Raw genomic sequence first — 27525 nt, 5'->3', positions numbered from 1 at the left:
TGATTTATAGGAGTTACAGCGAGGAAAGGATTAAATTTGAGAAAGAATAATTCATTGTGTGGAAGAAAACACTGTAAGTTGAAGAAAGAGATGCAGGAGAAACAAACAAATGATATACAGACTCTGAGTCTGACAGAGCAGGAAAAGAATAGGGAACCCAGCATGAGACCAGTTCTAAAATGTAAGCTGCATCTGGCTTGTGCATGACTTGAAAGAAAAGTGATAATGGGTGTGTGTCCGTAGGAAGACTATGACCAGGCCCTGCATGATGGTAGAATGAAGATGATCACAGATGGACCCGGCATGTAATTTGCAGCAGTACCTGTATTTGTGACTGCCATTTATAAGTCTGATCTAATACAACTATGGAAGACATCCATGCAGCAAGAGGTTTGCAGCTGAGTCTTAGCAATCTAGCTAGGATCTAGACAGGAGGGCATAATATCGTGCTTTTCTTACAATGTTTCTCAAATACCTAATCCAGAAGTACAGGATGTATAGCTTCATGGGCCTGGCCCTGAAACCTCCTGTTTTTCTTCACTTACTTGTATAGCCAGTAGTTTCTGAAAGGAAGTTTCAGACTCAGCTCTTCAGTGTATTTTCTTATACATAACGAAATCTTAAATTCTAGTATGACCTGGTGCAACTGTACTAAACATGCAGATTCTCTACTAAATGTGTAACTATCACCTTTTCTGTGGCTTCCTCAGATCTTGGGCTTAAACTGGATGTGTACTTTTCTTTTCTCTATTTCTATAACAGCAAAAGCGGAAACTGAGACTTTACATCTCCAACACATTTAATCCTGCAAAATCTGATGCTGATGACTCTGATGGCAGCATTGCTTCATGGGAGCTGCGAGTGGAGGGGAAGCTCCTGGATGACGTATGATTTACCTGTGCTTCACTGGGGCTGGCAAAGACCTAGGGATTGTCCTGTGGGGTGGTGGACTTTACTGGAGACACCAACTCAGACAAGACATCTCTGAATGTCAGCATGGGCTTGTTGATGCTGAGAAGGTGCCATGTCCAGCCAGAGTGAGGGATAAGGCCATAATGGTAATGTTGGGGAGGTGCAGGGAGGGCAGCAGGAAATGGAGCAGACCTGAGGACAGGACATGTAGGAGGAGGTGGAGAGAACAGGCCTGAGACAATCCCCTTAAAAGTTATGGCAGGGTTCAGGTCATGAGAGGTGTGATAAATCAGGCCTACAGCAGGCACTGATCCTGTGAAGAGTAAGATAACAAAGAGAAGCAAGTAGTTCATTTTCCTAGGGAGGACAAGAGGATAGATGAATGGTCAGAGCAAGAATGGAAGAAAACTTTTATCATTCTGAAGTCCTCAGAAACCTCAGTGATGGATTTAGCTTTCCTCAGGGAAGACTGGACTTTCCTAATAAAGGTGTCACCTATTTGAACAGGCTTGACAAGCTAAGTGTTTGATAGGGTAAACAGATGGAGAACATGCATGTATGGAGTGGGCAAGGCTTTCAAGGCATGTCTGTCTGTCTGGAGATAACTATGTGAATCAGAATCATAATCTTGCTGGAGGATGAAGGGGTGACAAAGTGCAACGTCTAGAAATTGAAGTTAGACCAATTCAATTTAGAAATTAGAGCATATATTTTAACAAAGAAAAAGATTCTTTAGTGAAAATAATAGCTTCTCAATTACTGGCAATTTTAAAATCAAAAGTTGATTTAAATCATTAAATACATAAATGATGTATTTCTACAAGATTGTCTGCGTTAAATAAGAAATTCATTGAAATCCTGTGGACTCTTTCTATGTAAATAGAATAGAATCTGAAAGAATAGAATAGAATCGGAAAGTCAGATTATCTGAATATAGACCTCCCAGTTTTTGACAGTATGAGCAGTGTAGTAAACAGCAAATACCAATAATTAAATGGAAATGCAAGTCTTCCTTATATCTAATCTAAATCTACCATCTTTCAGTTTAAAAGCATTGCCCCTTGTCCTGTCACTACGGGCCTTAGTAAAACGTCTCTCCCCGCCTTTCCTGTAGCCCCTTTAAGCACTGGAAGGCCACTGTAAGGTCTCCCCAGAGCCTTCTCTTCTCCAGACTGAGCAACCCCAACTCTCTCAGCCTGTCCTCACAGGGGAGGTGCTACAGCTCTCTGATCATTTTCATGGCCTCCTCTGGACCCACTCCAGCAGGTGACACATTCACATTATGAGCCAGGCCTTTCCAATAATACTGAGAGTCAGGGAAATCTTCCCTTCAGTGTGCAGTGTTCCACCACTGTTGAGATTTTTGTGTCTTGCCCTGCATTTGTCAGAGGGAAAACTCAATTAGATTGATCACAGTTGTGGCCTATATAGGAATTAATGTTCAAGAGAAAGAAAAAGCCTGAAAAGGAAACAGAACATAAGTCAACATACTCAGCCTTAAACATTTGTTTTTTCTGATTGTATAGCTCAGCAAACAGAAACGGAAGTTTTCATCTTTTTTTAAGAGCTTGGTTATTGAACTGGACAAAGATCTTTATGGACCTGACAACCATCTTGTGGAGGTAAGAAGGTCGTGCACCCTTTGCATACAAACCTAATACTAACACAGATAAACAGCTATGTGCCCATTATCTACTGTGTGTTAAAGTTACCTTGCATTCATTTAAGGTTATTTTCCAAGTTTTCAAAATTCCATTCATTTTAAGAGCATTTATTAAACAGAATCTTTATAGTCTAAAAACATAGTGTTGTAGCGCACATCTTAGAACAGAATATATGAAATGATGAAAAAATTGTGCATGTTTTTCCTAACAAGTAAAGCATTCTAACAGCAGGACAGATTGTGCATTAAAGCTGAACTGTCAGGGCAGAGCAAGAAATTATTTGGGGTGGTTTTGGTTTGTTAGGGTTTTTTTTAAAATTGCAAGGTCTTCGAAAGGCTTGTACTTGTCTTATTCTTGCATAGTGTATTGTACAAGATGCACCTCCATGGACATCAGTGTAAAAAAGACTGACTGTTTTACTTGGTTTTTTCCTTTGGCAGTGGCACAGAACTCCTACAACCCAGGAAACGGATGGCTTCCAGGTGAAAAGACCTGGTGATGTCAGCGTGCGCTGCACATTACTCCTCATGTTGGACTACCAGGTCAGTGCACTGCTTTTGGCATGGAAATTACAGCCACTGGGACATTGTTCTGTTAACAAATACATCCTGTCACATACATCAAAAAACAATATACTTGGACTCAGAATGCAACACAGTCGATAGTCCAAACTGACAGATTATTTAAAATTTAAAGGGGACACATCAAGTAAGTTGCTATTATAGTCTAGCAAAATATTGTTCTTGGCACTATGATAATTACTATTTTTATTGCCCACCTGCAGAAGGAATATGAATTTCCACCTCAGGCTTCTTAGAGAACAGACAGATACATTGCACATGAGTTAATGTGTGTGGTCCTGTACAGAAACTGAAAGGAGTGGTTTTTGCTGGTGGTTGCTGAACTAGCTGTGTAGGTGTGGCAGCCTGTTTTTCAGAGCAGACCACACAGCTTTCCTGTTTTGTTAAGTTTTGGTTACATTGTCACCCTAATCTGGTATAAAACAACACTGCCCTACATGGGTGAGACTTGCCCTTACTCTTAGGCCTTGTTAGGCATTCCTGCTTCCTCTCTTTTGTCAGTATTAGTTCTGTTGTACTAGTAGTATTTGTGAGCTGAACACAAACAAGTCAGGGAACTGATCCATTTGAAAGCTAACAAAACTTACTTTCAAATCAATTCCCTGATCCCAGTCACGGGAAACAAGTAAACCAATAGGCAAAAATTAGGTTATACTGCCTTGAGATAGAATGTAAAAGAGGTTTCTGGGCAGTTTCAGACTGTTGCTGTTGAAACCTCTTGTAAGGCTAAGCTGCTCAAAAAAAACACTTTCAGTTACAGGTGTGCACTGCTACTGTCCCCATTCTCTTGGCACAAATGATGGAGATTTGCCATTGTGGAACTCAGTAATCTGACTGAAACCATCCCTGAAAGAAATGTTGCTGTCTTAAGAAAACTGATAAAAATGCACTGCTGAGAGGAGATGAGATTTCCCTTTTCAATGGCAGTTCAGTCTCAGATACATTTTGATTGTATAACTTAAAGAACTCATTCTGTGCCATTCTCTTTCCCCTCATGCAAATAATATCTATCAAGGATAAAGACATTTTATGTTAACAGAGAGAAAATATTATTAATTTTAGGAAGTGTGTAAGCTAACTGAAATGCTGATATAGCCAGTGAGAATCTTTATTACGAAGACAATATAATGATGTTTGTTGTGCTCACCATTATTATAGATTTATGCTTTAAAATAGATATTCTCTTATACTTAAGTCTTGATTTGTTATTGGCTGTCCTGGCACCCAACAGAGTAATCCTTGCCTAATAACGTGGCAAATATTAAACTTGAGTATGGGTACACACTTGGAAGAGGCACCAAATTCCAGAGTGTCCAAAGATTGTATATTACCAGAGATGCAGAAAAGGGCAGTTGAAGAGTTGTATCACAGAGGTCAAGAGAGGAAATATATTCCATTGACTAGTTGTGGCTGGGTGAATTTTCTGGTATGCAGCAGAATGGTGGGAATGTGCCTGAAAAACAGAGTTCCAAGGTACTTTGTTGATATGAGGCAACTGAGCAGTTACTAGCAGCAGTAGAAGCATCATCATGACTTCATTCTCTCTATTTGTGGTTAACCTCCAGAGTTCAGAGGAAGGACCATTCTTTTTCTTCTCCACTCCCTAAAGTCAAATTATATGTCCGTGTTGAAAAGGAAAATTCTTTCCTGAGTCTGCATGCAAGTTGTTATTATCTAAAGCATGTGATACAGATAGTCTGTGTGCACAGCACATGTAAAGTGTCCCTCCTTCATTCCAAACCCTAGGCATAGTTATTCCAGAGCACCGACAGTGGTACACATCTGAGCACCTTGTATTTTTGCAATCTCTGCCACTGCATGGGGTGCTTCTGAGGAACAGAGTCCCTCGAGAATTAAAGCTGAAACTTCGTAGCTGTGTATCTTCTGCACTTCTCTCTATTGCCATCACCATCTCCTCTCTCTGTTACAGCCTCCACAGTTTAAACTGGACCCGAGATTAGCCCGTTTGCTGGGGATACACACACAGACCCGATCAGCCATCATCCAGGCTCTCTGGCAGTACATCAAAACAAATAAGCTGCAAGACTCCCATGATAAGGAATACATTAACTGTGACAAGTACTTTCAGCAGGTAACTCCTTTTTGGACACAGTAGCTCTTTAGAGGCAAACTATAATATTCATCTGCTAACTTTGGATGGATGAAAATGACTGATTTTTATTTTCCCTTAATGATGTGCAGTATCTTCAGTACTGAATGGCTTTCAAGAGTCATTACAACTAACATAATAAGCACACTCTCCATGTGCCAGTGTTGTCAAAAAACACATCTGGTGCTTCAGCACTCCCACATAAGTTGTGGCTTTTTCAGGAAGGAGGACTTTCTCTAATTGTTTCACTGTATTGATTTTCTGTTTTTTTCCCCCAATGTATCATTTTGTACTAAGGAACATGAAATATCTGCTGATTCTGATTGCCAAATCGTATGTAGACCTGTTTGCTTCCCTTCTCTTTCCCTGTTTATGATGGGCAGAAGGCATGGAAGATATAATTAGAAAAGCTATTTTTTCCTAAGTCTGCTTCAGATTATAAAAAACCCTCAAAGATCTGCATGATGTTTTGAAAGTAGTATGTTAAGACTTTTTGTCTTTCACAATGACCTCTAGAATCAACCAAGAAGGCCACTTAAAAGCATCTTCACCTTCTCTGTAAATATTTTGTAAAGGTAGTGTTATCTGAGCTGTCACTATTTTAATTGGCTTTGTTTTTCCATAGCTCCAGGCTTACCTGATTTATTCTGAAAGTACCCAGAGGTAGAGTTTGTGACATATTTCCACTTAGGGAAAGTACTTGCAGTTATAATAAATGAATAATGTTTCAGTGAGCACTGAAAGTAAATGATGCAATGAAAATTGTGTCCAAGTTTTCTTTTTAAGCTTTTATTTTCTGTTATTAATTTACCCTACAACTGTTTAAAGTGACCAATGCTTGAGATAAACTTAAAGGCAGCACTGGGTTTTTCCACATTTGAAAATACAACAAAATATTTCTGAGATTCATGGGATCTGGATTATATAGTCACTTTTTGTTTGTTTTCTGAATTTTTTTGAGAATTACAGCATGCAGTCTTTTTCATATATAGTAAAAATTACATCGTTACACCACGTAAGATTTTTTGGCAAAATTATAAAACTGTTCGCTCTGTTGCTTAGATGATTTGATTACCATTCTCTATTTATCTATAGCCAATTTAGACTCAGTTTTGTTTGTGCCATCCTGAAGAGGAAATGGAAAAGGGGAGGTGAAAAACATTGAAAAATCATGAGCAAAATGGAAAAGGTGAATGAGGAGTAATTATTGTTTATTTTGGTAAATAATTAGAGGCTATCAACTGAAACTGGCAGGTAGCAAATTAAAAACAAACAAAAGGAATTGAACATAGTTAAACTTTGGAAATCCTTGCAATAGAACATTACAAATGCTAAAAGTGTATATAGGTTCCAAAATTGACAAACCAACGGGAAAAGAAAATCTTCAGCTCTTATAAATCCCAAATAATTGCAAAGCTGTGGACACTGGGAGATTTTTGGGGGGAAGGACTAGTACATATTTCTCCCACTCTTACATTTTTCCTTTAGTATCCATGTTTGGCTACTGTTGAGGGCAGGACAGTGTGGTAGATGTGTAGGTCCTTTGATTCAGTACAGCAGTTCATACCTTACTTATGGTAAACCTTCTCACTTAGATTAGTCAGATGAGAGAGTTGAGAAGTAGCAGATTCCTTTTCTAGAAGACTGAACCTTGCTTTCTTGAAGAGCTGGATAATCTGGAATAGTTTCATAAGAATGCAGTGCTTGCATAGATTTAAATCATAAATGGGATTGATTTGAGTGTTTCCATTTTTCCTTAAGTCTCTGGCAAAATTGTCCCAAGGAGCTAATCTTGCTTGTATATAGGAAAATGAATCCCCTTAAATCAAATGAAACATTTTATGATGAGTTTTTTGGTTTCCACCCTAATACTCTAAGATTGAGATATGGAGGGTAAAGGAATTGGGTTAGGAATGCCTTCCAGTCTGATGATATTTCTGTAGACTATGTAGTTTTAGGCATGTAACTCCTGGAAAAAGTCATGGTCATAGCTGGAAATGCACAGATCATTTAGGGGAGCAGTACATAACACATCAGTGTCTCTAGCATTCCCTTGTAGATACTGGTCTTCTCATTTGGTATGCCAGCTTTTCTAAATCCTGTGCTGGTGTGCTTGTGGTTATATTTAATGATACAATGCAGTGCAGACTAAAAAATGATCACTGAATGAGTTACTTCACACAGCAGAATTATTATAGGCTTGTAGGCTTTCAGAGCCAGTGGTTCTAAGTTTAGACCATTAGCTCCAGTTAAGTAGGAATGTGAGAAGGTTTAGGAAAATTCCACCTAGCTCTAGTTTCCAGGTTCTCACTCCTTCTATTACTGTTGTGTGTCCTTGCTCCCTTTTCCCTTCCTAAGGCCATTGTCTCTTGTGCATCCATGTTAGGATTTTGACATGAGCATTGAGCCAGTGGTGACAGCAGATTGGATGGAGTTTGGTATGCAAAGATTTTGAGTGGAAATTACACAGTCTTTTCTGTCAAGTGTCAGAATTCAGAACTGAAATAAAGAGTGAGTTGCAGACTCAGTAGATTTGGTTACTTCCTTGCTCTTTAGAAACTAGCTGGCTGAAATCCTGGATGCAGATAAGTCCAGCAAATTAGACAGATTTTAGAGCTGATGAAGAAGGGTCCTTCTCTGTTTAGAAACACTGTTTATGTCAGCTGGGGAATTTGAAATCCACTGTGTTACAAGCAAAAGCAAGAAAAAAGGTCCAAAGATATTTCAAACCCAGAGCTGGCTTCTAGGTATTTCTGCTATCAAACTCCCTTACTCCAGAAAATGATGGATTTTAGGTGATAGTCTGTCTGAGGAAGCACAGCATCCTAGTTGAACAGTCTGACTTTGTATGTCCATCCTACAACCTGATAGTCCATTCTTTTCTGCCTGCATCCTTGGTCTGTAGAGCTGCAAAGCATTCTTCTGTTTATAGATACACTACTACAAGTAGTATCTCTCATCTATCAGGTGGAAATAGTTTGCCTAGGAAGCATTTGCATTTGCATAGGCCTCAATATTTTTACAAATTACCTCCATGTAATGGCACATTTTAATGGAAATGTTAATATATAGATAGTTGGGGGGGGGGTTAAGTCACTTTAAATGGAGTATCTTTAGAGAAAAGCCTACTTACCTATTCAGAGTAACAGAAATCCCAGTAGGGAAAAAAAGACTGTAATAACTATATTTCTGAAAGCTCCAGGTTTAAGGAGTGGTCCTAGATTCATGGAAATGCAAGGCAATTACTCACAGAAAATTAAAAAAAAAAAAAAAGATTTTGATCTTTTCAAAAGTTTGGTGTTTTTTTCTGAATTCAACACATACTTAGCTTCTGGACCATAGTAAAGAGAAAGTAACCGTAAGATGTTGGTTGGAAAGGAGTTAGGTTTTGTTTAAAAATAAGTAAAACCATGTTGACTTCTTTTGTTTTCCTTAATCTTGGAAAAAAAAATGCAAATGGTTTTAAAATCCACAAATGTTTTCTTGTATTTTTCTTTAGCATAAAATATTGCAGGAAACATACCTTGGAAGAAAAAAGCAGACTGTTTTATATTTCCTCTGGTTAAAAAAAAATAAAAACTTTTCTTTATGATATGCTGACCCTCAGTGAGAGGAATGTTCACTTCTCTCCCATTATTGATACAGTTGATCCTGATGATCCATTAAAGTGGCCTGAGCCCTTCAGCAGCTAAACCAAAAGTGGGACACCTAAAATTGTCATCATCTGCTGCATCTGTCAGCTAGCCCAGATTGTTAAGTACAGCAGCAATTTGCAGGGACAGAAGTGACGAGAAATTTATTCTGTGCAAGCAGCCAGAATTATAGCTTTCAAAATCACCTTCCTTTTGAACTGTCAATTTAACTGCAAGTTAGGTTTTGGACAAGGATAACATGCTTTATTGTATTCCAGATCTTTGACTGTCCACGGCTAAAGTTTTCTGAAATTCCTCAGAGGCTCACTAACCTGTTGCTGCCGCCAGATCCTATAGTGATAAACCATATCATCAGGTAAGCTGGTCGGTCAGCTCAGCACTGTCATGTGCAAAACACTCACTGTATAAAATATAGAAACAGCTACAGTAGCAGGGACCAGAATCCAATTTTTAATAACTTCCAGGTGAGTACCTTGGACTTTGTTCATTCTCTGTGTCATTCTGGTCTATATAATTTTGAATTATTTTCAGTAGTATGGCACCAATTCTCTAGGAGTATGCAAAACAACTTATTTTTATCCCTACTAAAATACCACTGAGAGAGTTAGTCAGGTTTCTTTCCCAAGGAGAAAGGAATTAGAGTTTGAATCCATTTAGAAGGGAAAAAAATGAGTTGAAATAAGATATTGTACATCATGGACAATCATTCTAATCACTGAGTTATTATGTAAAATGTACAGCAGTATTACAGTTTCAGATACAGTGGCCAGTCCATGCATGCTTTGTTGGGATTGGGTCAGCTATTTGGGCAATAGTCTTATTCTAAGAAAGCCAAATAGTCAGAGATTTCAAGAGATTTATGGTAAAGAATGTCTAGATTCAGAGAAGGTCATTGTGACCAAGATACTGAGCTTCTGGCATCCTTGTCAAAATAGATGTATTTCTGGCATAGTAGATGAAATACAACTTTCAGCTATCTAGGGCACTTCCAGCACATGCCATATTTAAAGGAGAACTGTGTATAGGGGGGAGGAGGATAAAGAGACTTTTGGGGATTGCAATCTTGCTTTAAGATACTCTACTCTTTCCCAAGTTCCTCTGTGGTCTTGGTCAAAACTCTGAATCTGGTGTTTAAACATTATTGTTAATTTGAGTGTAGTGATTTGATTTTCTATAAAATACTGACAACAAGTATTTCTGAATATGCTTAATATTGGCTTCTTTATTTTAAATTTGTAATATATATGGCACAAAGTTTACTACATAAGCTATAGAAATAAAATTTGCTTTTCGATTCATTTGAATATATAAAACAGAGTAATCAAAAAGCAGCTTTGCTACCATGCAGATTGATAGCTGTATATATACTGTCATTGAAGACAGCTCAGTGACCTGTTTGATTAACCCAAAAAAAGTTGAAGTTCTTGGAGATATATAGTCATTGTCTTGGAGAAAAATGACAATAAACTGATGGTTATGTTTCCAAGGGCAGAGAGATGGCAGAGAGGTTCTGGAGGCAGTATGTTTTTTTGTTAGATCCAAGCTAAAGAGCAGGACCTTGTGTGTTACCATTCTCTGATACACGGTGTGCACCACACAGCACCTGACAGCATTACACTGCTCTGACATAATGCTGTGGAAAGGGGAAGAATTAATTTCCTGACAATAGGGAATACTTTGCAATAGCGGCTTTGCAGTCTCAAGCTAAGCTAGAATAAATCTGGAAGTCTGGCACTAAATTTAAAGGAAGTGAGTAATTTTTAGATTCATGAAATCACAAAATAATGTACAGTAGAAGGGATCACAGGTGATCATCTAGAGCTCCCCACTCCCAACTCAAAGCAGGTTCAAATTATATCAGGGTGCTTAGAGGCCTAGTCCAGCTGAGCTTTAAACAGACTCTTACAGGCCCTCTGTCCTGCCCTTCTGTGTTCAGTTTTTAAAAGTGAATGTAGTCAACCACCAAAACAGTTTTGCAACTGCTTGTCGTGGTCTAACCCCAGCCAGTAACTAAGCACCACACAGCCGCTCACTCACTGACCCCCAGCAGGGTGGGGGAAGAGAATCAGAAAGGTAAAAGGGAGAAAATTTGTGGGTTGAAATAAAGACAGTTTAATAATTGAAATAAAATAATAATAGGAATAATAGAAATAATAGTAGTAGTAGTAATAATAATATTAACAACAACCTATAATGAAAAGGAATATGGAGAGAAATAAAACCCAAGAAAGACAAGTAATGCAAATGAAAACAATTGCTCACAACCAACCAACTGATGCCCAGCAAGTCCCAGTTTATTGCTGAGCATGACGTCATATGGTGTGGGATATCCCTTGGGTCAGTTGGGGTCAGCTGTCCCAGCTGTGTCCCCTCCCAGCATCTTATGCACCTCCAGCCTGCTCGCTGGTGGGGTGGGGTGAGAAGCAGAAAAGGCCTTGACTCTGTGTAGGCACTGCTCAGTGAGAACTAAAACATCCCAGAGTTATCAACACTGTTTCCAGCACAAATCCAAAACATACCATCAATACTGGATTAGTTAACTAATGTTAACTCTATCTCAGCCAAAACAAGCACACTGCTACAGGGAGTTTTTCACCCCTAGTGATTTTAAATAAATGTGCTTTTAATTCAGATAAATCCTCAGGCCTGTCTTTTACAAGAAGGTCAACTAGATCACAATTATTCATTCTAGTTTTAGAGCATGTGCACAGAGACTAAAATCTGAAGGATACTAAACTTGTTCTAGAAATAATAGCATTTTAGAACCCCTCTTTAGACATGAACCACCTCCCCCTTTTGAAAAATAAAACAAAAAAGGCAATGGGGTTGAACTGGAAATGAAATAGAGATGAACAGGAAGCCTCTAATCTTGGTAAATATTTCAAATATTAGGAAGACTCAGAGAGAATGCAGAATGCAATTAAAAAATACAAAGTGTAAAATAGTTTCTGATTTCTGCGATACCAAATGTACCAGATTTAAAACTGGTAGAAGTCAAATCTTCTTATCTGAGCTCAAGCTGGATCTGGAGGTTTTCTTGAGTTGCACTTCTTTTGGCAGCTGACACACCTAAAATCAGAGGTATGAAGAGAAACATCTGTGGGATTTCCCATTTCTGCAAAGAAGCAAGCCATCTCCCACAATATTAACATTACACAAGTAGACTACAAAACATAGCTCTCCAATATTCTCCTATTGCAAATAGATTATTTCTTGATTTCCTCCTTTTGACTATCATCATGATTTAAAAAAACCCAAAACTTCCTTAAACTGAGTCAATTGTCAGTGTTGCAGTGAGTTAATGTTGCCTCTCATCCTACCGTTGGGCACCTCCAAGAGAAGGCTGGCTCTACCTTTTCTTCACCATCTCCTACGGCAGTTGCACTCACCAACAGCATCTCCCTTTCCCCTTGTCTTCTCAAGGATGGACAAATGGTGCTCTTGCAGCTTCTCCTGGCAGGCCTGTGCTCCAGCCCCCCGACATCCTGGTGGTCCTCTGTGGGCCTCTCTCCAGAATGTCCCATCTTTGTGGTCCGGTGCCCACAAGTCCAGACGCAGCTTCACAAGTGTGGTGTAGCAAGAACAGCCTCTTTCCTTGACTTGAGGGCAACACTTCTGCTAATCCAGCCCGTTTTGCAGCTTATCTTTGTCACGGCTGGCTTACCTCACACACTCATGTTCTGCTTGTTGTCCATGAGGATCCCCAGCTCCTCTCCTGCAAAACTGCTTTCCACTCAGTGGATGCCCACCCATGCCACTGCAGGGTATCATTCTGTGCCAGGAGCAGGACTCTCTATTTGCCTTGGATGAACTCTCCAACGTTGAGCTGCCGTCCTGTTTCTGCAGCCTGTCAAGGTCCCTCTGAACAGCCGTGCTGCCCTGGCTCTGACGTTGGCTTGGGGACCTGGGAGGTGTGAGGACAGGACTTACCCGGTGAAACAGGAACAAAGAACACCAGGTGCCTTGGCCTTCTCTGTGACTTTTGACATGAGCAGCAGGACCAGACCCAGACCCAGGTTTTCTGTAGTCTTCCTTCTGCTGCTGATTCATTAGCAGAAGGTCACAGCATCACAGAATCTCAGAATGGTAGAGGTTGGAAGTGACCTCTGAAGATCATCTGGTCAAAAGCCCTCCCTGGCTTAAGCAGAGCCACCTGTAGCCAGTGGGCCAGGAATGTGTCCAGATGCCTTGTGAATATCTGCAGTGTGGGAGACTCAACCTCTCCAAGAAACCTGTGCCAGTGCTTGGTCACCTTTAAAGTAAAAAAGTGTTTCCTGGTGGTCAGACAGAGCCTCCTGTGTTTCAACTTGCACCCATTGCCTCTTGTCCTGACACTGGGTACCACTGAAAAGATCTTGGCTCCATCTTCTTTAAACCCTCCCTTCAGGTACTGATAAGTTCCCTCCACCTCCCCACCAAGCCTGTTCTCTAGGCTGAACAGTCCCAGATCTCTCAGCCTTTTCTCATGTGTGTGGTGCTCCAGTGCCCTAATCATCTTCATGGACCTCTGTAGAACTCACTCCAGTAGCTCCGTTTTTCTCTTGTACTGGGAAGCCCAGCACTGAACATGGTACTCCACATGTGGCCTCACCAGTGCTGAGGGTAGGGAAGGATCACCTCAATCCACCTGTTTGGAACACTCCTACTGCAAATCCATCCATGGAAATTCTTCTGTTCCCCTACATCTAACAAGCTCAATTAGATCTTGAGCCAATTTTTTTATGACCTACAGCAGATGCACACAACCTAGACATTTCAAAAATAGTGTTCTGAAGTCAGCATTTTTATATTATGAGTGACAATAACTGAAGTCTGATCTATGGGTCTGAAAAACTGTTTTCTTGCTAAGAAACTTTAGTCTAAAGGTAAAATAAATGTGAAATCTAAACCCCAACAAATCAAGTACAAATTTAGGATAAGACAAGCCAAAGAATAATACTGATATTTAGCTTGTTAAAGATGGAAAAGTAAGATTGTTTGAAATATATTGGAAGTAGGAAGCCTACTGTTGAAACTGAGAAATTAATAAGGCTTAAAAAAACTGTTCTTGGAAAACAATCAGCTGCTTGAAGTCAGATAAGAAAATAAATTCTTTTAATCAATGTTAACTTTAAAGATTAGGGAAGGTCCCATACCTGTGCAGTATGGTGTTTGGAGGGCAGGTGGAAAGAGTCTGAAAAACTTTTTCACACCAAGGTATCAAATAGAAATAAATTTAACACACACTAAATGAGGAGTTGTAAATGTTTTTTAATGCAGAACTGTCATTAAATTGCATAACTACCAACTGCTGTACCTTTGTACTCAGCACTGGTGAAGCTGCACCTCAAATACTGTGTTCGGTTTTGGGCCCCTCACTACAAGAAAGACATTGAGGTGCTGGAGCATGTCCAGAGAAGGGCAATGAACCCAGTGAAAAGTCTAGAGGACAAGTCTTGTGAGGATCAGCTAAGGGAACTGGGGTTGTTTAGGCTGGAGAAAAAGAAGCTGAGCCACCTCGTGGCTCTCTACAACTACCTGAAAGGAGGTTGTAGTGAGGTTGGGGTCAGTCTCTTCTACCAAGTCACATGTGATAGGACAAGAGGAAATGGCCTCAAGTTGTACCTGGGCCAGTTTAGATTGGATATTAGGAAAAATTCCTTCACTGAAAGGATTATCAAGCACTGGAACAGGCTGCCCAGGGAAGGGGTTGAGTCACCATCTGTGGAGGTATTTAAAAGACGTGTAGCTGTGGCACTTAGAGATGTGGTTTAGTGGCAGACTTTAGTGGCAATGTTAGGTTAATGGTTGACTCGATCTTAAGGGTCTTTTCCAGATTAAATGATTCTATGATTCTATACATGTGTTAACTATTACTGAAATCTCCTTCAGTACCAGAGGGGTTATAGTTAATGTGATGCCAAAAACATACTGGGACCAGTCCTGGGTATTGGAAGCCAATTGGTACCAACTGTGGTAGAGAATGGCATTAACAGATGTGATGTATTGGGGAAGAGTCAATATAGCTTCTGTAACAGGAAGGCATGACTGGCTATATTCTTTGAAGAATTAAGCAGGCAACTTTATGGACAAAATGGTGGTCTCCAAGCTCACTGCTACCTCTGAAGAAGTAGCTGGAAATCATGCATAGCTGCCAAAACAATTACAATGCTAGGAATTATTAGAGAAGGAACCAAGAACCAAATAACATGTTGTATATGCTCACATCCAGAACAGCAGTGTAGTTTTACTTACCCTATCTCAAAAAAGATGCAGTGGAGCAGAGACCATACTAGTATGGTATCTACCATTGGGGACTGCTTTGGAGCTAGATCTCAGGAATATGTTAGACAGTTTAATGAAGACTATGTCCATTAGTAACTGTTAAAGTTGACATCTGTACAAAAGCTCCAGCTCAAAAGTTGCTGAATTCTGCAGATGAAAGATGAGGGGCTATGCTAGGATATACAAATATATAAAGATACCCTGTTCTTAAATTCTTCTCATAGCATCTGCAACAGGCTTTATTAAAGTCTGTATTCTGGGCTGGAAGGATATTTATTCTGATTGATTATGGCAGTTCTCATGTTCTTCTGTTATACTCTCCATAGTGTTGACCCCAACGATCAGAAGAAGACAGCTTGTTACGACATAGATGTAGAAGTTGAAGACCCATTAAAGGGACAGATGAGTAGTTTTCTTCTCTCAACAGCTAACCAACAGGAGATTACAGCATTGGACAACAAGGTACTAGCCCAGGAGTAAAGTATGACACAGCATATATACTCATTGTGTACCTTTCTGTGGGTTTGGTGTCACATGTCAAAGACATCAATGTTGTGAGACGGGAACTTCTCAATTAGGGGTAAATCAGCCACATGCAATGGGAAATCAAAGAGGGGAGTGGCATTCCTGCTTAGGATTTGATCCAGGGCCTGACACAGTTGTTGAGGTGATAGAAGCAGAGTTTCACAGGTAGTATCATAAGTCCCCTGGCATTTAAGAATTGTCTGAACTGTTTGACTATAAACTTCTTATGGAGGGGTCATGGTGTCTTGCTAAGTTGCTGTAAGACAAAGCTGAGAATCTCATACTCGAGATGTGTTTTGTGCAGGCACAGCTGCAGAACAGCTCTCTGCAGTAGGTACAAATATGGATGAAATACGGCAGAAAAATCACTTGAAGCAGTTTGGCCGACTTGTTTTCAGAATTCAAATAATAGTATCTGTCTTAACAGCAGTGGGGAGCTCTGCAGGCTGTATTCGGGATTCATGTCCTGGGGAGTTAGCCAGCTTTTGGCACACGGGTAAAAGGCTGATTTGGCTTGGTAAGGATTAAATAAAAGTGGCTTGTCAGAGCAAGGGAAGAAGAGATGTGACACTGTGGACCAGAGATTATTTATGTGACATACAGTCAGGCCCAGTTTCTGTTTGTTTACCTCTAATACAAACAAGTATGTTAAACTCTGGTCTTCATGCGATTTTAAAGGGGTTTGAACACTATCAGTCCTATGGATTCTGGTCACTGTTGCAGCATCTTTTGGTTTATGGCTCTTGAGAAATGTAGTTTTCAGCAGGGCAGGTGCTCAGCCAGTTGCTTCCCAGCCTATATAGGCTTGCATGCAGCATGCACAGGATTATTCTGTTTCCAACCCAGCTCACCTTTTCCCATGTCTGTATCACCTCGTTTTTGAGCATTTGCTACAGCAGAAGACAAACTCTGGTTGGTGAAGTTACTGAAGCCACTTCTAGGTGAACAGGCATCTACTGCTGCATTGTTATCAGCTGTACCGTGTGTTGCTGTGCTGCCACAGAGTCCTCTAGTGGAAACTCGGTGCATGTCAGCAGATTTCTCTCCAGCATGGCTATATCATTTTCCCAAATACTGAATGGTTTTAAGTTGACAGCAGCTTCCTTCAGTTAACATACCACATAGCTGTGCCTATACTAGTGGCCTTGATGGCATAGCCAGATCAGGGAAGGATTATTTTCTCCCATGTGCCTGGCCACATTAGCTGTTCTGGCAAAACAGATGTATCCATCAAATTAAATAAGATAGGTTTACACTCTCAAATGGGCATTTTAGAGGAACAGGGTGGCAAAAGTTTTCTGTGTGTATGCACAAATGATTAATTAACTGTCCTCCCACTAATGATACTTGATTTTGTTGTTCAAGATGATTATATGATGTTGATTCTCTTTGGAGTCTTCATTATTCCCTACTGGTTAATGCTCATGTCTTTCATAATATTTCTGAAGATATGGCTCACTTTCTATAAACCTTCCATACTCCTGATTTCTCATTGTTCACACTGAGCCATTGTGACTTTAGTAGGCTTTCTTGTAAGAAAAAGTCTAGAAGTCATGGCTGTGATGTGAATTCATTTAACATGGACTTGATCAGGCAATCACTAGAAATTTTAAGGATCACAGCAGGGTATTGAGGATACAATGATGAGTAACCAGGGGAATAGCTGCTTTCTTGCAGCTGTTTAAAGACATATTTATAAAGCACCTTTCCCGAAAAGTCTCAAACTTGGCAGAAGGACTCATTATACACAGGAAATTACTACATTGTGCAGTGACATGACTTAGCCCTTCAATATTGTATATAGCATGCTGTCCAGCAGTTCAGCGCAGGAAGTGAAGAAGAATCCTGTACATACTTGTATTGCAGAAGTACAAGTGAAACCAAAATGTAATTGCAGGTTTGCAGTTAACTCCCTGTTCGAAAGGAAAAAGCCATGGAAACCTCCGCAGGTCTACGGTGTAGAATTGTCACCTTTTTACATTACAAGAAGTACAAAGATCTAATGGGGCTGACCTCAGGGCACTGGAGCATGGGAGGACTTAAGTAACATCTGCTTTGGTTTTTTCTGTCAGATTCATGAGACAATCGAATCCATAAATCAGTTAAAAATACAACGTGATTTCATGCTGAGTTTCTCCAAAGATCCCAAAGGATACATTCAAGACCTTCTCCGTTCCCAAAGTAGGGATCTTAAGGTGAGCTAAGGTTTGAAGAAGAATGAATAGTGGAACCAGAATGTAAGAATTTTATCTAAACATATATAGAGTGTACAGCTAAAACATCCAGGATGGAAAATTGGTGGAAGATAGACAATGAGTGGAATACTTCAATCCCAGAGCAGACAGTATGTGGGAAAGACAGTTGAGGCTGTATTCCACTTCCAGCGGAACAGTGGTGCTTAATGGGGGTGGTAGGTGAATTTGTGGTCAGGTAGTAAGATCAAAGTGCAGGGCTGTGTTAGTGTACTCCATAAAATTAAAGCTATATACAATTCATCAGGAGTATCCTGTACTACAATAAAACAACTAGGGTGTTCTGTTAGTTCATTATTTAATCTTATTTAAGAATAGGCCCAAGAAATATCAGCTGCCTTTGAGTTTAGCTTTGAGATACCCAAGAAATGGAATGTAAAGAAGTTCAGTTTTTTGCCAGCAGTTCCTCATAAAGTTTCACACTTTGTATCTTTAACTCAGATGCCTCAAAACCAGTTGTACTAATAATTACATTATTTTAATAATTGTGTCTTTCAAATATAAATGTCTAGCTTGTTAGTCAATAGTCTTCAAACAATCTACTGTTAAGATTATGATTATTATTATTATTATTTATATTGTATTCAAAAGGGGACAAGCATCTGAAAGAATGTTTAAATAAGGCAGCCTTTAGCTTGATGATCTTACAAATGAAAGTGTTGTGGAGCTTCTTTAACTGCATATATAGAACAGTTGTTCAGTGTTCTCCCTGACTGACAACCAGTCACATAATGTTCTGCCCTGCCGGCACCAGAATTGTGATTGCACAATATTACTCTGCAAAAGATGCTAATAGTTTTATATTTACCCTTGATTTTATGATGCCAGAGACTTAGTCATCACAATTTTATTTTTTTAGAGAATGATAGAATGGTTTGGGTTGGAAGGGACTAGGGATCACCGAGTTCCAACCCCCCTGCCATGGGCAGGGACACCTTCCACTAGCCCAGGTTGCCCAAAGCCCCGTCCAACCTGGCCTTGAACACTGCCAGGGAGGGGGCAGCCACAACTGCTCTGGGCAAGTGTCTCACCACCCTCATAAAAAAGTCTTCCTAATATCTAATCTACCATCTTTTAGTCTAGAAGCACTGCCCCTTGTCCTGTCACTACCAGCCTTGGTAAAAAGTCTCTCCCCATCTTTCTGCACCCCCCTTTAAGTATTGAAAGGCTGCAATAAGGTCTCCCCGGAGCCTTCTCTTCTCCAAGCTGAAAAATCCCAAATCTCTTATAGGAGAGGTGTTCCAGCCCTCTGAGCATTTTCGTGGCCTCCTCTGGACCTGCTCCAAAAGGGCCATGTCTGTCTATATACTGTAGACCAGAGCTGGACACAGTACTCCAGGTGGGGCCTCACAAGAGCAGAGTAGAGGGGCACAATCCCCTCCCTCGCCCTGCTGGCCATGCTGGTTTGGATGCAGCCCAGGATATGACTGGATCTTTGGGTGCAAGTGCACAAGAACACACTGCTGACTCATCTGATTTTTTGTCCACTGGTAGCCCCAAACTGAGAGTGAGGATTGCCCTGAGCCAGATGATGACATCAGTTGCTCTTCTGTTACCCACCACTGCGGTTGCTCCATCATTGAAGTACTCTGGATTAGTCATGCACAATAAATTGCACCAGGGCAGGGTTAGACTGGCCATTAGGAAGCATTTCTTTGCAGAAGGGGTTGTTGGGCATTGGAATGGGCTGCCCAGGGCAGGGGTGGAGTCCCCATCCCTGGAGGGGTTTAAGAGTAGGGTCGACATAGCACTGAAGGAACTGGTGGAGTTGAGAACGGTCAGTGTGAGGTTAATGGTTGGACTGGATGAACTTCAAGGTCTTTTCCAACCTAGATCGTTCTGTGATTCTGTAATTTGCCTTTGGTGAAGCCATGTTGGCTGTCTCTAATCACCTCCCTGCATTCCATACGTTCTGATACGTTTTCCAGGAGGATCTGTTTCATAATGTTACTACGCACAGAGGTGAGGCTGACTGATCCCAGGGTCCTCCTTTCTAACGTTTTTTAAAATGGGTGTGATTTTTCCCTTTTTCCAGTCACTGGGGACTTTACCTGGCTGCCTTGACTTTTCAAATATGTTGGAGAGTGGCTTAATGACTACATCAGCCAGTTCCCTCAGGACCATGGCATGCATTTTGTCAGGTCTCATGGACTTGTGTATGTTCATGTTCCTCAGATGGTCTCAAACCTGATCTTCTCCTGCAATGGGAGTGACCTCTTGCCCCCTTGAGGTTTAGGGGTTTGAGAGATGTGGGAAGAGAGATTACCATTGAAAACTGAGGTAGAAAACTTTGTTGATTAACTTAGTCTTCTCCATATTGGTTGTCACCAGCTCTCCTGTCTTATTTACTGAGAAGGGGTACGTTTTCTTTAATCTTCCTTTTCTGGCCAACATACCTGTAAAAGTTGTTCTTCTTATTCTTTGCATCCCTTGCCAAATGCAGCTCCAGCTGTGCCTTAGCTTTCCTGAGCCCATCCCTACACATCTGGACAGCATCCCTATATTTTTCCCAAGATACCTGTCCCTAGTTCCACTGCCTGTGCATTTCCTTGTTATACTTTAGTTTGACCAGGATGTCCTTACTGATCGATGCCAGCCTCCTGCCTTCCTTGTCCAGTTTCTTACACATGGGAATTTAGAGCTCTTTCACACTAAGAAAAACGTCCTTAAAGAGCGCTCTGTTCAGCTCCTTTGTCCCTAAGGGCAGTTTTCCAGGTGGTCCCATCCACTAATTCCTTAAACAACTTACTGGTTTTTCAAACCTTGCTTTCTTGTCAGTTGTGTCGAGGCTGCAAAGTCAGCGCAGAACTTTAGAATTACTAGGGTTTTCTGTTCCTCACATTTCAAAAGGATTATTCTTCCTTAATGGTTTCCCCATCAGAACTTCCCTTGAAATCAAGGTCAGATATGCTTTGAGATAAGGGCAACACTGGTATAGAGTTGTGCTTCAATCTAATGTGAATACCGTAACCATTTCAAGCTGTTACCCTGTGTATGGGTAACTGCTGAAGTTCTTTGGATACATAGGCTAATAAAATATACAGTGCCAGGGAACTCTTCCTGGGCACTGGAACTAAACTGTCCATGCTGTTAAATCACTGGAGATCGTGGTACTTATCCTGGGCAACTACTAGTGACTAGCATTATTCCTTGATACAGTTGAGGAGCAGAGGTTAGGAGCTGTTCCCAGTTGACCGTTTGTATGTGACCATCTTGTTTTGGTAGTCAGCGCACATGCCACTCATTGTCCATTTACCTTGGGTTTAGAGAGCAGTCCTGAACATTTTTAATGTAGTAATGTAGAAAAATTTTGACTCTAGGTAAATCTGAATGCTTCTCTATGTGGTATAAGAACTATAGCGAAAAAATGTTTTTATTTTTGTCACAGGTGATGACTGATGTAGTTGGAAACCCAGAGGAAGAACGCAGAGCTGAATTTTATCACGAGCCATGGTCTCAAGAGGCTGTGAGCAGATATTTCTACTGCAAGGTATGAAGGAATTATCCACACTGCTGGCTTATAAATGAATCTTTCTGCCACTGAACAATTGAATCTGCTGAACTGTACAGTTTTTCTTTTTCTTTCAGATCCAGCAGCGCCGGCAGGAACTGGAACAATCTCTGGGAGTGCGCAACACATAAGTACTGCTCACAAGGTCCCATTGGCATCATGATCACCAAACCAGTGGACTTTTCAGTGTTACTTAGCTCACTGTTACACATGGACCTGCTTCCTGACTGGATGAGAATGTACCATCAACACACCAGTCAGAACACCAGCTTTAGAGTGACCCTTGAAAATCTTGCCCATGGGGGGTGTCTCAAACCATTCCAGGCCAGAGACAGCTCCATACAAGTGTCAGTGTTAAAGAAGATTAAAGGTTCATTCATCAACGCGCATCATTAAGTTTTAGTGGAAAGTTCCGACACTACACAGCAAATCCTAATGGGCTATGCATAGAATCATGGGTGGCATCCATGGGGGAGGTTGAGATAGGTGTTATAAGAGACTACAGATTTAGAGAAATAAATGCAGTTCTCATCCTATGTTACCTAAGAGTCTCAAATAGTAACTTCTGTGGAATTAGACAAGATAGTCTTTCTTATAGCTGTGGAATGCTTTATATTCCTGAATAGAGTTTTTATTCCAGCTGGAGCAGTGCAAGAAGCCATCTTACCATGTGAAAGAACAAACTAGGAGGATTTTCATTCCTGGAATGAAGAGCCCCTCTGGAAGAAAGAAGTATAGTCAGGACACCTCTTTTTAAACTCTAATACTCCCTCTTTCCCTTGCCCCTGCAGTGAAAGGTAGACTGAATTATGTATCACTAGATGGGTGTGATTAATGTGCTGTACTGAGAGGAAGACAATTATTCCTGGGATAAGAGCTTCTTAGGCATCCTTAATATCAGTGGTGTTAGCAAAGGTGAGGTTGAAGCAAGAAATGAGGAGTTCGGGGAAAATGAAAATGGTGCTTTGCTGATACCTGCTTTGAACACAGCAGATATTAACAATAAGCATATATGTAAAATATGAGATTTCTTAAATGTTTCTCTATGTATCAATAGGAATCAGCCCTGAAAAGAACTTTCCTAATTGTTAAGTTGGTGCTGAATCCAAGAAGCTTAACTTCATGCGATGTGGCAGTTTACTTCAAGATGTTAATAGAGTCCTTGGACTGGTCTCACATTTTGATCATAGGTGAATTGCCTCTTACTAGGAATTATTTAGTTCCCCCATACATGATACATACTGGTTATATAGGATGCTGCTGAGTTATAAAGCACTATCAATCAGCCTTAAATAGCACAGAGAACATATCCCTAGGAAACCGTCTTCTTTGTAAATGTATGACAAATTCAGACTATGGGAATTTATATCATATTTACTTGGAAGCAGGGACATCTTCATTAAATCCTTCCCCCCCTCGTTTTTGGTAGTGTATAGATTAGTTTGTAATTAATGGCCCAATATGACTTCTAGTCCAAAAAGCAGCTGCCAAAGTATAACTTTCTGTCCAGATTATATGGCACTCAAAATCCTCCTCTAGGATACTCCTTTTCATCTCCTTTCTTTCACTATCTTGGAAAGAGAATCAAATTCACATGTGGTACAGGAGGCAGCTCTTGTGAATAATGCATTTTGCTGTAGTATTGTCCTTTTCTCCTCTGCTATCTTTGCCAATTTCTTTCTTAGTTGAACTTAAAAGTTTCTTCTGTCCAGTCACAGAAGAGATAGTCTTCTCTTCCACCCTTTTATTTAATACCTCTGCTTTCACATTAATAGTGCCATAGCTTTTACTCTGTCCATTGTGTTCAGAGGTGTCTTGGAAAATTAATATTTGATTTCAGTCATACGATGGCAGTACCATCATGCAAAACCACTGGTGTGAGAAAAAGCATAGCTGTACCTCTTTGCCTGAGGCCTTTTACAGGGAATGGCTTCGTTTGGAACTTTTTTTTTTTTTGTTGTTAAAAACTTTTTACAGTAAAACATGACGTCCTGCAGTCTTAAACTGAGTATAGTGAGGGGCTGTGAGGCTGCCAGACAGTGAATAACTTGAAATTGTATTTACTTTAGGACTCCACTAATTGGACTACAAGCAAGCATTATGAGGGAAAACAGTGGGGGTCATCTGCTACTGTGCTTCCATATTTATTACGCTGCTGTGTCAGTTGTGTGCATGCTGTCCAGTGTATAAAACTCTTTTCTGTGTGTGGTAAACAGAGCAGCTACATTCAGGGGATGCATTCAGTCTCCAGGAATAAGAAATGCAGAGAAAGATACACAAGGATATGAGAAGGGCATGGGAGTAGGATGGATGCCTGCAGGATGTCTGCCAGGGAATTCTGATTTTTGAGAACTTCCTCATTAAAGTGGCAGATATTTGTACAGAGAAATTTCAGTCATGTGCCACAGCTGGCAACATAATGGAGTCCAGCCTGCTTTTAGAATGTCTCTGTAGAATTAATTGGATGGATCTGTTTCCCAGTCTCTTTCAGTGCAAATTAGCGAAACTAATGTGATATTGCTGCCCAGTGTTCACACAACAGCATCCCTGGAAGGTGAAGCTATGTTAAGCACCAACGGTATACTGAAGTGTGTCTGTACGTGTGCATGAGTCAGCCACCGTAGATGGCAAGCTAAAATCTAAATTCTTAGATCCCACAGTCCACATTCCTACTGTACATAAAAATAGTCACCACCAGTGAGTCCTAGGAAGAGCTGTCAGGTGTCTTTCCTTCGGTTAAACTGGGGTTTGAGATTTTTATGCCTTTTTCCTATGTTCAGAAGCAGTTCAGGCCTTTTACTGAAGAGACACAGAATTTTTGTCCAGGAGTACCACTGGGAGCCTGCTTGTTTGCAAAAAAGAGAAATTGTGTTTGAAGAGAAATAAGGAGCAATACTGGGAGGAACTGGATCAAATGCTGCTTGAGCATACAAAAATGAAAGGCAGTGGTACTGAACAGGCATGTAATTGTGGCAGATTGTGAATGATAAATTCATTTTAAGTTCTGGATGGTTGTCTTTTTGTGTGTATAAAAGATGACAAGATGTTTTGGGGTCTTCAGTTGCTGCCACAGGACAAAACACATCTGTGCATACTGAAAAAAAAATACTCTGTGCATGGAAGTAGTTAATGTATAGATGATAATATAGATGGTTAGAAAATATAGTATCCAACTAGGAAAGGGCTAAAACAGAATTCTGGAGTGCCAATGGATGGGAAATAATCTTGGAGCTGAAGTGTTGACATGGCAGGTTTAAAACTCTTTTTAATCTTTTGTGCTGTTGGCCACAAGTCAGGATTCAGACCAAGTGTTCCTTAGAAATTAAAGGGAAAACAAATGTTAGATAATAGAATAGAGATAATACAGCCAGTGGAAAAAGAAATAAAAAGATGGAACAGATTGTCACTGAAGTGCCAGTAAGATGTAGCACAGGATAATGTGCAGTGCGCTGTTGGAAATAGCACAGTCCGTGTGAGGTGGTGTGGTTTGTGTGTGCGTGTGTGTGTGTGTGTGTGTGTGTATACATGTAGAGAGCATGTGGGAGAGAGCCAGGCTCAATGTGCATGGAGCCTGGGAAATGGGCGTGCAGGACAGAACCAAATGTTCTGCAAAGAACTTTGAGACACATTGCCAAAACATCTTCCACTGTCATCAACAGGGATTCAGTTGCTCAACTTAGTGGGGTTGGTAGTTGTAGTGCAGACATTGTTTCAGCTGGCAGATTTTTTACACCACATTGTTTAGAATTCATCCTGTGGAAGCTGAGTGAAAGTGCATATATCAATATTGGTACATATCCTAGGGCTCCTAATTTTGCCAAAATACTAGTCAGGTATTGGGGTTTTTTGGCCTGTTTTTGTGTTGAGAACCCTTCTGTGGCAGTGCAAAGAGATGAGGGGGGAAAGAAAGCTCTTTTTTCCTGAAGAAAGAGGTCTCCTTTCTGTAACTGCTCTGTTGTTTAATAGGATGTATCTGTTCTGCCAGATCCTGTATGATAAACACCTTTTTCAATCTCATTGAAGTAAGGAACTCCATTAAAAAAATATAACTGTGGGTTTGTGAGAGTGAGCAAATATGTGTATAAGGGGGGGTGGGGGTGGGGGGGTGGAGAAAGAGAGAGACAGAGAGACAGAGAGACAGAGAGAGGTGCTCCCTCCTCTACTCTGTAGCCACCGTATCTTCATTGTATGATGCCGAGTGATTCGTAGAAAAGCTTTTAACAATAAATACTTTGTTTCTTTGTATCTCTTGCACTAACCTTATGTATCTTAACAAAGACAGGTACAGTTTGTTTCTTTCTGCTGATAATGTTCTCAAGCTTTTGGATTTCTGTTCAGTTGTGCATGGACATGCATGCGCATGCACACACACACACACACACGCACTGGGGCACACGCTTCTTCGCTGGATTCCATCTTCAGCCATTTCCATGCTAAGTGAGAAATCCTTCCCACTGGAGAAGTCTGGCTCCTCTCCAGGTCAGTTGCTTGGTCATTTGGAGTAAATTTATCATTATCACTGTTAACTAGTTACAATCAACAAAAAAAGTTGCAGCTGGGGCTGGAGCTTGGATGCTGAGAGGTGTTGCAGGAATTACACTATCGCCATCTAGCTTGTGGTAGGAATTACATGGATGTTACCTCAGCAGGGCTCGTTCCTAGGTTCCACTTTAATAAAAGAATCAGACTTCCTTCTTCTACTATGTTTAATATGTCATAGTAGTTACAACTCAAACTGGGTGCCTCTGAAAAGCGACCTTGCCTGTTGATAGTTATTGGATTTTATAGTCTCTATAGGTTGCTTGATTTCCTGATGGCATTTATGCTTATGAATCCTGTTCATGGAGCCTGGGGCCTTCTCTTCTGATTTGCTCCCACAGCCTCCAGGCACCCTTTTTGTCCGTGTCTTGAGATATTTCCATATCTTTTGTTACAGAATATCCTGTAGTTAAAGTTTTACTTATACTTCCTTATCTACTGGTTACCTTTTCATAGATAAGAACAAAGGTTAAAGTACAATTCATGTGGGCCTAAGGCTTCCTTTACTGTAGTCACCAGTGCTAAACTGGCATAAATTGGTCTCTCACTACAGAGGAGCCTGGAGAAAGCTGTGCAAATAGCTAGCAGCCTTCCAACAGAGTTTATACAGCCAATAATATTAGAAAACTTTTTCAGAATGAGCAAGCTGCAGTGCACCAGCTCAGTGAAGAGGGTTTTGTTCCTGGGTTAAGGTTTTTTAGCCCAACAGACTGTCAAGAGAGAATGACATAAGTGGGGTGGGTGAAGAATAGAAAGAGGGAAGGGTAAAAGAGGCAAGGAAGACCTAGAATTACTTCAGCAACTCAGTGAAAGGGAAGGCAGAAACAGTAACCTTTATCTGAGAAGAAAGCAGACTTGAAAAAAAAAATCCCTCCTAAATATCTGTATTGATATTCCACCTAGCATGGGGAATGTTCTGTTTGGAAGGTTGTCTAGGAAATCTCAGCAGCTGAGATTAACAAAAGTTAATTTTGCCTTTGAAAAAATGAGTCTCTGCACACTTCCTAATAGAGAAGGAAAAGCAAGTAGCAGTAACAGCAGTCATCTTGCAGTAACAACAGTCCCATGTGGTTTATCCCCTTCCTTCTGAAGAAGCAATAGGCAGGCTGTTTTTCCAGGATTGTGAGAAAAGGAATGGAGATTTCTTTTTGTTTCCTGTTGCTTCTTGTTCCTCTCTTGTTCTGCTCCCCATCCCTATCCCATTCTCCATTACTGTTTTGCTCTCGTTTTTTCTTTTTTTCTTTTAAAAAAGTTCCCTGTGCCTTTTCCTTCACTCCGTTGTGCCTCTGTCTTATGCTGTGTCCTATTTTTGAGGCCATGGAAGTGACATCAGGAGTGACAAGCTGTCAGAAGCAGGTCCTCCAGACCATGGCTGTTTTTACCTTCATCTCTTTGTCCCAGTCTGCATCACTCTGTATTATTCAATCCCTCTCCCCTGTTCTCTGTCCTGCCTTTTCTTTCTCCGTATGTCCCACTCCCTGTCTCCCATCTTTATCCTTCCTTTTTCCTTTCCT

General features: G+C 40.6%; 1 protein-coding gene across 8 annotated transcripts in view; it reads left to right on the top strand.

Annotated features, from left to right (window-relative positions):
* SMARCD3 (SWI/SNF related, matrix associated, actin dependent regulator of chromatin, subfamily d, member 3) overlaps positions 1-25717 on the top strand; it is a 106862-nt gene extending 81145 nt beyond the window's left edge. For all 8 annotated transcript variants that reach the window (XM_026843989.1, XM_026843988.1, XM_026843987.1 and 5 more), the window contains 9 exons: positions 763-885; positions 2439-2534; positions 3017-3118; positions 5088-5249; positions 9178-9275; positions 15511-15646; positions 17782-17904; positions 21350-21451; positions 21550-25717. In XM_026843989.1, the coding sequence (XP_026699790.1) occupies positions 763-885; positions 2439-2534; positions 3017-3118; positions 5088-5249; positions 9178-9275; positions 15511-15646; positions 17782-17904; positions 21350-21451; positions 21550-21603 (996 nt within the window). In that variant the 3' untranslated portion in view covers positions 21604-25717. The remainder of the gene's footprint in view (positions 1-762; positions 886-2438; positions 2535-3016; positions 3119-5087; positions 5250-9177; positions 9276-15510; positions 15647-17781; positions 17905-21349; positions 21452-21549) is intronic.
* The last annotated feature ends 1808 nt before the right edge of the window (positions 25718-27525 follow it).

This window comes from Athene cunicularia, assembly GCF_003259725.1.
Source record: "Athene cunicularia isolate RWA chromosome 2 unlocalized genomic scaffold, athCun1 chr2_part2, whole genome shotgun sequence".
NCBI classification, from domain to species: Eukaryota; Metazoa; Chordata; class Aves; order Strigiformes; family Strigidae; genus Athene; species Athene cunicularia.
Note: the sequence above shows the minus strand (reverse complement) of the source record. Positions and strands in the feature narration are given on the sequence as shown.